The sequence below is a fragment of the Leucopleurus acutus genome (assembly GCF_964270905.1).
Source record: "Leucopleurus acutus genome assembly, chromosome: 1".
NCBI lineage: Eukaryota > Metazoa > Chordata > Mammalia > Artiodactyla > Delphinidae > Leucopleurus > Leucopleurus acutus.
The window spans coordinates 47,181,559-47,194,149 of NC_139142.1; the positions used below are offsets into that span (position 1 = coordinate 47,181,559).

General features: G+C 41.2%; 1 protein-coding gene across 1 annotated transcript in view; it reads left to right on the forward strand.

Moving 5' to 3' along the window:
• The first annotated feature begins 3,160 nt into the window (after positions 1-3,160).
• FERMT2 (FERM domain containing kindlin 2) overlaps positions 3,161-12,591 on the forward strand; it is a 71,445-nt gene continuing 62,014 nt past the window's right edge. Inside the window, exons 1-2 of the mRNA XM_082848976.1 lie at positions 3,161-3,326; positions 3,719-3,884. Of these exons, the coding sequence (XP_082705102.1) occupies positions 3,728-3,884 (157 nt within the window). The 5' untranslated portion in view covers positions 3,161-3,326; positions 3,719-3,727. The remainder of the gene's footprint in view (positions 3,327-3,718; positions 3,885-12,591) is intronic.

Genomic DNA, 12,591 nt, shown 5'->3' on the forward strand with positions numbered 1-12,591 from the left:
GTTCTTCCAAACACTGGAGTTCTCGGCTACTTTTCAGTATGATGTAAGTACCAGAAGTATTGCATTGTCTTAGAGGTTCTAGTGGGGGATTTCAGATAAGATTCCACATCTGAACATACTGGGAAACGTTAGGTGGAAGTAAACATCTAAGAAATGCACTTGAAGGTCTCACTCGATAATCTAGAAAAAAATCCCCAGTTTCAGAGATTCAAGTCTGACTCTTCTTTAATCTTCAAAGCAATCAACAGCTTGAAATACTCAAAAAAGAAGGCCTAAAGGGACCAACTGCACCCATCTCAGCCTAACTATTCCTCCAGTGGTTCCTTCAGAGGGTCACTGCCTTCCTTTGCTTTATACTGCTCAAACACAAACTGCTGACTTTCTAAAGCTAGTAAAGTCTCTTATAAAGATATAATCAAGCTGTTTCCAATGCTAAGAAATGGGGCTGGTAATTTGCAATATTAACATCTCCCCTTCCAGCTCCCCGTCCCTTATATAGGGATCATTCACAGAAGTGGGCAGCAGTCAGAGTAGTGGGCAATGTGGTGGGAGGTTGTTCAGAAAGTAACTCACTGGAGAGTGAGAAAACAAGAACTAGAATGTGGAAACTGAGCATTAAGAGGGTTTCTGAGACACGACAGTTGGCTTCGACAAAAGGGAATATTCAGACAGGACATGGATATTTTTGGTTCTATGAAGGCATGTTTGAGAAGCCATAGTCATTCAGAGCTTACTGGAGCACTTGCGAAGGTTGTTAAGGTACAGTTCTTAGCTCATTCCTGGCTCTATTTGAAATTTCTAACCCTCCCCTTCCCACCTTTTTTCCTGTTGTTTTGTGCCTTTTATAATGTATGCTATCTCACAGTTTATGCATCTTATACGTTGCCATAAGTCTTTAGAGGATAAGGTGTGGAAATAAACCACATAGATTTAAAAGCCAGGATTTCCCCCAAAATGAAATCTCTCCCTGGGGCAGACCTAGTGTTTCCTTGACATTTGTGTTGATTTGGTACCAGCACGTTTTCCGTTTTCTTTGTGCCAAGCTATTTGTGAATCTGTGGGCAACGCAAAGAATTTGAAGTCCCTGCTCTCAAAGTACTCATGTTTTATTTGGGAATATTAAAAAACACAAAAGGAAACCTCTGAAAGTCCTGTCCAGGTGTCCAGCAGCTGCTCTATCAGTTGTGTCTATCATTGTGAAGGTAATGGCATGCCCAGAGAAATCGAGATGCTGGATGCAATTAAAGCCGGCAACAGACAAGTCCTGAATGCAAAGCTTTGGAGCTTTCGGAAAATAAAGAATAGAGGGGAAAAAAAAAAAAAAATCTCCTGATCTCAACACCCAGAGAGCTTCTTAACATTTTGGTGTATTTCCTTTCAGTATTTTTTCTCTGAATATTTAGGACTAGATACGCTTGTGATTTTACAGCGGCATGTACAGTTCTGTACAGTTTTTTTTTTTTACCCTAACAAGCTATTCTCTATTTTATTAAAAACATTTTCCTATATATTTCCAACACCATAATTTACAAAAACATTCCCTCCTCTCAGGAAGTTCATACTGCTTCCAAGTGCACTATTTAGACCCTCCATGAGTAGAAATGATTGGAGAGTGGAGAGACTGCAGACTCGAGGCATCAATTTCTCCATGATGACTAGCTGAAAATACTGTAGTGGTTTTCCCTATTTTTGGTGCCAAACCTCTGGCATCTGACTAAATTTCGCTGCTTTTCTTTCACTCCTTTATGGGTCCCACCCCTTACTTGAGGCCTCTAACCTCGTTTCCCAATTGTGTTGCTGAACACAGGGTTATTTGCGGGGTGGGGGGTGGTGGTGGTGAGGTCCGTCTTTTTGACACAGTTCAAGAAGACTTTGATACTTTTAAAACTGGGGTCTTTTGTGGGATCTGGGATATCTTATCTGCATCTTCCTGACCTAAATTCGTCGAGCCATGCATTTGCCAGCGAGGCAATTTCCCCGGCTAGCTGTTTCTGACCGGAGCCCTCTCCACAGAGTACGCCAGTAAAAGGGGGAAGTGGAAGTAAAGTGGGAAGCAGGAGGACCGTTCTCCATCACTGGTCAGTCTCCACAGGTAACATTCTTTAGTTCTGCCCGTACCTGCTGGCACCGGTCCAGAGCTATTAAAATTCCTTCAAGGTGTGGCTCAGGGTGCGGTTGAGGATGTATATCCATCTAAATGCCTTAGTAGGCTGTTAGTGCTAAATTGCATATAAAAATACACAAATACGTACAAAGAGTTGAAAAGGCTGGAAAAAACAGTTTCCGAGTAAAACTCACTGCCCTGATTTTTTTTCCCCTCTAACAAGCGCATCGTAAGACCTAAGTGACTCACTTCTGGTTGGAGCTTCCGAATGGGTTAAGAGCGCAAGCAAACTCTTGGGAGTCCAGTAGGAGTTGCTGATTGTGCCGGACATTGCTTGCAAAGCAATTTTTGTGGTTCACCTCCCTCCGGGTTTTCTCATTCTTTTGTTGGAGGTTCACGGAGCTGGCCTGGGCATTTACTTTTTAAAGTTTTTACGTCCCCAACCTTCTGTCTCCAGCTCCCAGAGCGCGGCCCCTCTCACCGCCCTGAGACTTTTGGGCTCACTCCAGGCACGGGAAGGGGGCGGGGGACTTTGTTCCCTGCAAACGACATTGCCCTGGGAATTTCCTGTGGCCGTTTCTCACGGACGAGCCCCCTCCGCCGGCTGGAAGCGCCGACACCCACCGTCGCGGGCCCTCGCTGAGCGAGAGAAGCGAGCGCGGAACGCAGCGCCCGGCGCCCACCAGCGCCCCGGTGCGAGGCAGCTGCGCTCCCGTGGCTCCCCCTCCTCAGGTCCCGCCGCCGAGAGCCCGGATGTTGGATTCAATCCCTACGCCGGGTCCTTCATTTCCATAAAAGGGCAGCGGCACGGCGGGGCAGAGATTACTGCCGCCGACGGCGCCCCCGCCTCCCCCGCACTGCTCGCTCTCCCGCCGCGCGCCGCCCCGCCCCCAGCCCGGGAGTCCGCACGGCCTCGGCCCCGAGTGCGGCCGCAGGGGACGCGGGGGGAGGGGCGAGGCGGCTAGACCCGCTGCGTGCGCCTTAGCGGGGCGAGGGGGAGGGAGCCGGACTCGGACTGAGGGGGCGGGGAGAGAGGGGTGGAGCGCGGAGGGAGAGGCGAGGGGCCGCGACGACCGGACTCCATTAGTCGCTCCGGCCGGGACGCAGCGTTTCGCCCGCAGAGGAGGGTACCCGCAGCCACAGCCGCCGCCGCCGCCGGGCGAGCCTTCGCCCCGCGCCTGTTGCCGCGGGAGCCCCGGGCCGGGAGCGCGAGAAGCGCGCGGTGAGGGGCCGGGCCCGGAGGGGACCGAGGGGTAGCGTGGGCGGGGAGGAGGACTGTGGAGCCCGCAGGCGGCGTCTCCCGAGCCTGGGTGCGGCCAGCAGGCGGGCAGGTGAAGCCCGCCGCGGTCCGCTAGGCGAGGGCCGCTAGGCTGGGGCCGCGCGGGGCGGGCGGCGCCGTGTCCGCCGAGGGCCGCCGCGGGGCAGCCGCTGGGAAGGGGCGCAGGATCCTGCCTGCAGCTGGTCTCGCCGTCTCTCTCCCGAACTTGGGTTCGTGCGGAAACCCTCGCGTTCTCCACCTTCTCTCACCTCGCGGCCGACTCTGCGAGTTCAGTCGGGATTTGCCTGCCTTTGGGGGAGTGACGCTGACGAGAGCCATTTCCTCCGTGCTTGCAGGAAGGAGCCATGGCTCTAGACGGGATAAGGATGCCAGATGGCTGCTATGCGGATGGGACGTGGGAATTGAGCGTTCATGTGACGGACCTGAACCGCGATGTCACCCTAAGAGTGACCGGGGAGGTGCACATTGGAGGGGTGATGCTCAAGTTGGTGGAAAAACTCGGTGAGTAGCATCCCGGCCGCGTCAAAGTAACGACTACCCAGGCTGGGCGCGGGGTTGGGGGGGTGACTTAAGGCGGGAGGACGGGTGGATTTTGGAAATCTTGCTTGGCATCCCGCAAATACTTTTTTAAAAAATGTAAGCTCTCTAAGTATTTAAGCAAATAGACCTTTTTCCCTTTGAATCTTGTTTTGTATCGTTACTCTGAAATTTTCATAATTTGGTGATTCCAGCCTCCCGATTAATACGCTCAACTGCGTAGTAAACGGAGAAGATTCCTTAATTCTTTACACTTAGCGATTTCACATTAAAAGAAATGAAAGAGTGCGCAAGTGAATATTGAGAGGGTTATATTACAGGGTTTGTGGTTATCAATTACTTATCTTCAGTGTACCTGGACGTTGGTGACGTTTGGTATTGAGGATGATGCAAAATCTATTTAAGAATAAATTCTACTGGAAATTGTTCAACTTCTGGCGCTGATGTGAAGGTCTTGTAGCTGTACTACTACGTGATGGAGTATATCAAAATGTTGCAGTCATCCACTCTTACAAGGGGTAGGGCAGTGTTTGACTACCTATAGTAGTCCGTGCTTTAAGTAAGTTATTTCCCGCGTTCGATTTTATATGAATAACAAGCTGGTGAAAGAATTTTGTATTAAAAAGCAGACATTATTGAACTTACTCGAGATTGACATATTTGCTTAGGTACAAATATATTGATTTTAAAGTGTTGATTGATTTAAAACTGACTCAGTCTTAAATAATAGGGTATCCAACAATGTGAAGTGTAAGAAAATTTTTCAGTACACATTTGTGATGGATGAAAACATTTTCAGCTGGAAGAATCAACTAAAATGATTCAATAGATGCTTTTATTACAAGAGAAATGCTTGAAGGACTGTTCCTGAGCTTTAATGTGCCATTTGTTTGTAATACAGGTTCTGAAAAGTGGAAATGCATGGCATTATCTTTTTAGGCTTTGTGTGTGTGTGTCTTTAAAACACAGCATTCCTTCTTCTGGCCATTCTGGAAAAGTAGAGAAGTGGTTATTTATCAGGAAATGTATTTCTTACCAAGGGATTAGTGTATACCTACCACATAAACTTACCAAAATAGTGCTCCAGTGTAATTTGCAGTGTAAGACAGCGTTCATTTAGATGGGTCTTCTTTGGATTCCTGCAGGAAGTTTAATTATTGAAGGACCATAAAGAAGCTCCTTGCAGGGTAGCCTCCTCCTTAGGACTGTGCATTGTTTGGTTCTCTGAGACAAAACCCAGGACAGAGCACCCCCCCCCCCCCATGGCCCTTTGAAAATGAGATTTTGCTGCGTGTTTATCCACTTAACTGTTGGTTAGCATTGTTCTTATCTGACTAATCAATCACTGTGCAGAATATTTCTGAACCTTTTTTGTTCACTAGTGAGGGGTTAGTTTAAGGAAGAAAATTTCAAATATAATTGTTTGTATTTCCTTTGTTTTCAAAGGAATCAAGCATTTTCTTCAGATATTGCTTTATATATGATAAATGGACCTTATTAATACTCCGGTTTCAATAAGAGATATTTCTTATTGTGAAAAAGGACCTGTTGAAGGTGACTGAGATAACTTGTAGTTCTTGAAAGCCAGGCTTTATCTAATGAATAAGTAATAACTTCTATATTTATATTGCATTGATTAGAGCTGTTTATTACAGAATCACAGGCATAAATAGAAATACAGAGAAGAAACTATTTTTAGACAGAACTGATGTTAATTTGCAGTGATTATAATTTTAATCTTTTAATGTTGATGCATTTTAAATATTTTATGCAGTGAAAAGAAGCCCAACAAGGTAGGAGATGTTGTGTACGTGAAAGCCTTACATCTTTCTTGAACTGAGCCAATACTGATCCTCTTAGGTTTTGACTTTCAAATAGAAAGTGTTTTTCAGCTTAATTCTGACTCTCCTGTTTGGGAAAAAGTAAGGCTAAATGATTTTTTGCTCCTGGTTTTAGGATTAGATACTATGAATGGCAAGCTATTTTGTTACCTATTGGCAAATAAATAGAGGAGAAATTCAGGACAGCATTTAAAATTTACAAACCAGTCTAATCAGGTTAGAAAAGAACTTTATAATGCTTCAGAGTTGCCTAAAACTGGAATGGCCTGCCTTCTGAAGCCCTAAGTTGTGTTACTGAAGGTATTAAAGGGCAGACTGGATGGGTACTTGTCAACGAAGTAGATCAGAGCAGCTTGCCGAGTGTAGATAAGAGGTGGAGGTCATGGTAGGGATGAGACAGGGTGTCATGTTGGAGGGGATTGCGGAGCAGGGATGGACAGTTAGCAGGACCAGGGTGCTCTGGTCTCAGAACACTTACGGTGCCGCAGAACAGCCTTCACCTACGTTTTCAAACTCCGGATGCGTGTTTGATACCCTTCTTATTCTCATCAGAGTGTGTATGAATACCAAAGCATTATGTTTTAAGGCTGTCTTCCATATAATCAGCGATAGCAATTATTTCTCTGGGATGGATAGAGTCCATGATGACTCCTTCACTCAACATTGTGTTAAAATTTTGTGTGTATGTGCACATGTGAAATTTTCTGGGAAGAGGCTTTTTAGCTTTCATTAGATTCACGAAGAGGTCTGTGATCAAGAAAAGGGTTATGATACAACACTAAGGTTTGGCCCTTGAAGGTCAGCCTTATTTTGAAGGTACAGTGTTCATCCCAGACTTAGGCACTTTAATTAAGCAAGCTGTAAAAGTAAGTAATGGTTCCTTAGAATGTCAACAACATCTTTGTATTTAGTTAGAATTTTATATAAGAACTTGTGTGCGTCTTCAGCTAAGGTCATTCAACCATGATTCTTAGATTTATGACTTTCATTCAAAGATCTGAACGATCCCTTTTAAATTTTAGTACATAACACATTTGTCATTCTGCACTAACCTTTTACAAGAAAATAAAGAGTGTATACCATGAAAAGGTGGGCTTTAGGGAATTATATCCTGATGTCACAGAAACTTTTTGCATCTGTGACTTTAGGTTGCTACTAGACAAATAATTTCGACCTCATTCTGAAAACGAAAAGTTACTTCACTTTATTTTTTAAAAAATCCAGATTAGAAGCTTTAAATAGAATTTTTAAAATTTATTGTACTTTTTGTTAAAAAGTTTTGAAAGCTTATAGTTGTTTTTTTTTGGGGGGGGGGGGCGCACCAGGCGGGATGTGGGATCTAGTTCCCTGACCAGAGATGGAACCCACGCCCCCTACAGTGGAAACACGGCATCTTAACCACTGGATCTCCAGGGAAGTCCCTGGTTTTTTTTTTTTTAAGAAAAGAGTTAAAATATAAGACATCAGGGTTAAGGATTATAAAAATAAGACATCAGAGGATAAAATTATAAAATAATTGTATTCAAAAACAAATGTTGTAAGGAAGAGGCCCAATTTTATGGGATTCCCTGACGTTCCTCTGGAGATCATTGAGAATTATTAAAACTGTTCTACTCCATAGGATTCAGAGGTTAGTACGTGTTGAGGATTCAAAATGCCAGAGAGATGCTTTGTTTCACTGCATTTTAGTATCACTTTGTAAAAATTGTCTTTTTAGAATTGTGTACAATTAGATCTTTAATTTTCTAGAAAAATTTATGGTAGTTAGAGAGTAAGGAATTTATTATAACATGGAACTTAGTGAATGGAAATCTCCAGCCAACAGCTCTATGAGGTTGGAGGGAGGAATAGGCTATGTGATTTCTAAGTTTCTTCTAACTCTGATTCTATGGGTAGGAAGAATGTAGAAGTTGGGTTAAATCAGATTAAATGATAATCCAGAGGAAAAAATGTAAATTGGCAAACTCAGGAGCATCTAAAAAAATATATGGAGTTGACTTAGAAAATTTGAGGAATATGTTTCTGGATGTAGCCTTTGGAAAGAAGTCATCCTTGCTTTAAAGTGTGTCATGTTCTTGCTATAATAATGGAATAGAGTACATTTGCGTTGGAGTTGCATGTTAGGATTGAGTTAAACTGTGAATTTAGCACACGTGATGACTGCCCCCCCCAAAAAAAAAGATTTTGGTTCAAATGACCTTAAAAATCCCTTAAAGTCATCATGAAGTATGGTTTCCATACATTCATTTCACAGGAGTGCAAAATAGCTAGTTTTTCCTTCAGAAACTCCAAAGATAAATTTCTTTAGTTGAGCCCCAGATGAAGAAATCGGCTTGCATTAGGGGCTTTGTTACACAAAAATACTTCGAATACTAGGATCAGAGCTTGGCAAGATGCACACAGGGAGAGACACATATGGTACTGGACAGCTCCCTTATACTCCTGCTTAGTGCTCCTTGGGGAAGGTATGCTTATTTCGTGGAATGGTGCTGTGCTGTTGAAATCCTCAGTTTTTCCCCCTGAGAGCTTATGGTTGAATTCATGGAAGTAAAATGTCTACATGATGCAGCCTCACTGCATTTGTAGTGAAATATATTAAGATAAAAATAAATTTGAAAATCTTTTGGAGTGGGGTGGGAGAAACACCTAATGGTGAAATCATATATATTAGAGTGAGGAAAATTTTCGTTAAATATGTACTGTCTTATAAGTGTTTAGAGTACTGTTAATGATGCACAGGAGCTGGACATTGAATTTTATGTTTCTCAGCACATCTTAAGCTCCTTAAAATAAAGGGCAGTGTGTAAATTTTACTGAAATTCTCATAGCACCTAATAAAGTATAAGCTATTCCTTGGATACATTATGTGTGGTTTGCTCCCGTGTTTTATACACAGTTTTTAAAAGATCAACAAATACTGTTTGATTCCAACTAGAGTTAACTTGTTTATAGAGGCACTAGGAAGAATATATCTTTTTTATTCAGTTTCTTAGAAAAGATCTTGTCGGAAACGTCTATTAGCTATTGAAGAAAATTGAAAGAAAATTTAAAGTTTTGCTTTTTACCTTCAACTAATTATTTTTTGAAATTTCAAACTTATAAGTTCAAGAATAATAACTGTGAACACTATAATCTTCATCTAGACTATCAGTTAACATTTTGTCATTTGATTTCTCTGTACACGTAAACACATACACATTTTTTGGGAACCATTTGAGGTATTTGCACACATCATAACCCTTCATCCCTAAGTACTTAAAATATGTATCACCTAAGAACAAGGACTTTCTCTTAGGTATTACATTACAGTTATCAAATTCAGGAAATGTAACATTGATTCAGTATTAACATGTCTAACATGTTCAATACTAATTGTCTGACATGCATCCATATTTCAGATTTGCCAGTTGTTCCAGTATTGGCCTTTGTCTTTTCCATCCAGGATTTCATTCTACATTTAACTGTCACTAAATTGACCTCTTTACTTAGTTTCCTTTAATATACACAATGGCTACCAAGTTTGGAACCATAGGAGAATATGTAATATGTGGCCTATTAATATTACATTAAGGTACGTCTAAAGCAATTGTACCTGTTTTCAGACTTCATAGCCACCCTGTGGAACAGTTCCTTAGCTTTTTTTTTTTTCCAGTACGCGGGCCTCTCACTGTTGTGGCCTCTCCTGTTGTGGCGCACAGGCTCCAGATGCGCAGGCTCAGGGGCCATGGCTCACGGGCCCAGCCACTCTGCGGCATGTAGGATCTTCCCGGACCGGGGCACGAACCCGCATCCCCTGCAAAGGCAGGCGGATCCTCAACCACTGCGCCACCAGGGAAGCCCTAGAATGATATTTTTATAGGTTCTTTTTCATATACTTTTATCTTTAAAGTTCAGTTTTCTTCTTAGCTTTCTATCGGATAAGGTATAGATAATAGTTTTAGACATCATTGGGTATAGATTTCCCATAGTGTTGGTTGTCTTTAGACTGTAGTAAATGTTAATGCATCCATAGAATCATAAACAATATTCTGTCTCTGCCACATGGTTTGTGTGATCACTGGACAGCTAATCCAGTCTGCTGAGTGGGTTTTGACATCTGTAAAATGCAAATTTAAGAAAACTTTCTCATAGGTCTTGGTGGGAAAAGAGATACTACATGTGAAAATGCATTACATGGACTCTTTGTGCTATACAAATGAGAGTGGCATTGAAAGTCCCTGAATACCCTGAACTGGGGGTGGGGATCAGGGAGGGACTCCTTTTGAAAGGAGTTAAGATATAATCTAGACTGTTTAATAGGTTCTAGCTTTAATCGTGGAGAACTGTACTCCTCAGAAGGAGCCTAGTTTGGGACTGCTTTGTGCTCTCACCCCCTAAACAACAAGGAAAATAGCTATCATTCCGCTCTTTCGCTCACTTCCAAACACACCTGCTCCTGTAATGTAGCAAAGAGCTATTTAACTACTGTTTTCATGAGATTTCTGAAATGGAATGGACCAACAAGTGGACGATGGTATTCCAGAGATTTGAAAAATTTATAACCACGAGGGCCTCAGTAGTATGTTTTTTATTCACTTATAACAAAGGAATGATACAAAATTGTGTCTTGGCATATGAAAACATTAAGCCCATTTAGAAACTAAGGAAAGTGGTTTAAGAAAAAAGCTAACATATTCAGTTTTTTGGTTTATTTTTTGCGGTACGCGGGCCTCTCACTGTTGTGGCTTCTCCCATTGCGGCGCACAGGCTCTGGACGCGCAGGCTCAGCGGCCATGGCTCATGGGCCCAGCTGCTCCGCGGCACGTGGGATCTTCCTGGACCGGGGCACAAACCCGTGTCCCCTGCATCGGCAGGCGGACTCTCAACCACTGCGCCACCAGGGAAGCCCCATATTCAGTATTTTTATTTAAATAATTATATTACTGAAATAAAAATTAATAATGCTGATGCCACTGTACATTACAAAATGGTATATGCCCAGTGTGAGGTAAACAAATATTCTAAAAGAATATTATAAAATAATTTTTTAAATGAGATGTGACATTCTACACTTGCGTTTGTGGTTACAAATTCATATCCAGTATAATTCATTTGTAACAAAATTTTGCATAATTATTGCATTTTTTGCTTGTTAATTTTTTCTTAATGTCAAGCTTACTAATTTACATATAGTAAAATTCATACTTTTTAGTATAATGTGCTGAGTTTTGACAAACCCATGCAGTCATGTAAAACAATCACAATCAAGATATAGAACTTTCCCAACACTACAAAAAATGTCGTTGTGTTCCTTTATAATCAGCCCATCCCCTCAACCCCAGCTTCTAAAAACCGCTGAATGCCTTTTCTAGAATGTCATATAAATGGAACCACGTAGCTTTGAGGGTGGTTTCTTTTGCTTAGTATAATACATTTTATTTTATTTAAAAAATAGTTTTAGCATAATACATTTTAGATTTGTGTGTATCAGTAGTTTTTTTTCGTTGTTGTTGAGTTGTAGTTCATTGTATGGATGTGTACCACAGTTTGTCCATCTACCACTTGTTTCCAGTGTTTCCAGTCTACCAGTGTTGTTTCCAGTTTGGGGAGATTATGAATTGGGCTGTTGTAAACATTTCCATGAATGTGTATTTTCATTTCTCTTGGATAACTACCAAGGAGAGGGATTGGTGGGTAGTTTCCTAAGTATATGCTTAAATTTAGTTTTTGAATTTTATTTTATTTTTTATGCAGCAGGTTCTCATTAGTTATCTATTTTATGCATGTTAGTGTATACATGTCAATCCCAATCTCCCAGTTCATCCCACCACCCCCACCCCCACCATCCCCCATGCTTAAATTTTTTAGGAAACTGCCCAGCTTTTCCAAAGTGACCATATCATTTTGCATGCCTATCAGCATGGTATAAGAATTGAAAAAAATTTTTTTGAGAGTTCCAGTTGCTCTCAGTCCTCCCTTAGCACTTGGTATTGTCAGGTGTTTATGTTTTTATTTTTGTTTAGTCAGTCTAATAAAGTATGTAGTGGTATCTCATTATGATTTTAATTCACATTTCCCTAATGACTAACGATGGGAAGCTTTTCACATGCTTATATGTCATCTGTATATCTTAGTGAACAGTTTTCATATCTTTTGCCTATTTTTTAAAATTGTGGTGTTTGTTTTCTTACTGAGTTTTAAGAGTTCTTTATTCTAGATACAAGTACTTTATCAGATATGTGTTTTGCAGTATTTCCTCCCAGTCTATGGCTTGTCTTTTTATTTTCTTAACCGTATCTTTCAAAGAGCAAAATTTAGAGGAAGTCCATTTTATCAAGTTTTTTCTTTTCTGGATTGAACTTTTAAAAAATTGTCTCATGCAAGGAAATTGGCCTAGGCAAGGTCTCAAAGATTTTGTCCTGTAAGTTGTATAGCTTCTGTCTATTTGTATGTTAATAAGGAGGAATATGTGAGGTAAAGTAGTGATAATGTATTAGAAAGGAAATAATTGCATCATATCAATTTAAAATAATGTAATTACAACTTTAATTTGGTAGAATCTGAGGTGTAAAATAATAGTCCAATGAAAACTGATTTACCATCGATCTACTAGAAAAGTTAGATTTTTTAGAACTTTAGTCATAAAAATAGATCTATAGTAAAGCATCATTGAATAATAAACGTTTTAGGGTTTAATGTTATAGAAAGAATTAAGTCTGGATTCCAATCCTGACCATCCCACTTAATAGCTGTGTGATTTAAAAAAATTTTTAAGTCAGGGTTTTCACGTTAAGGATCTCAGTTTCCTTATTTGTACAATATAGATAAACACAGAATACGCCTTCATTTAT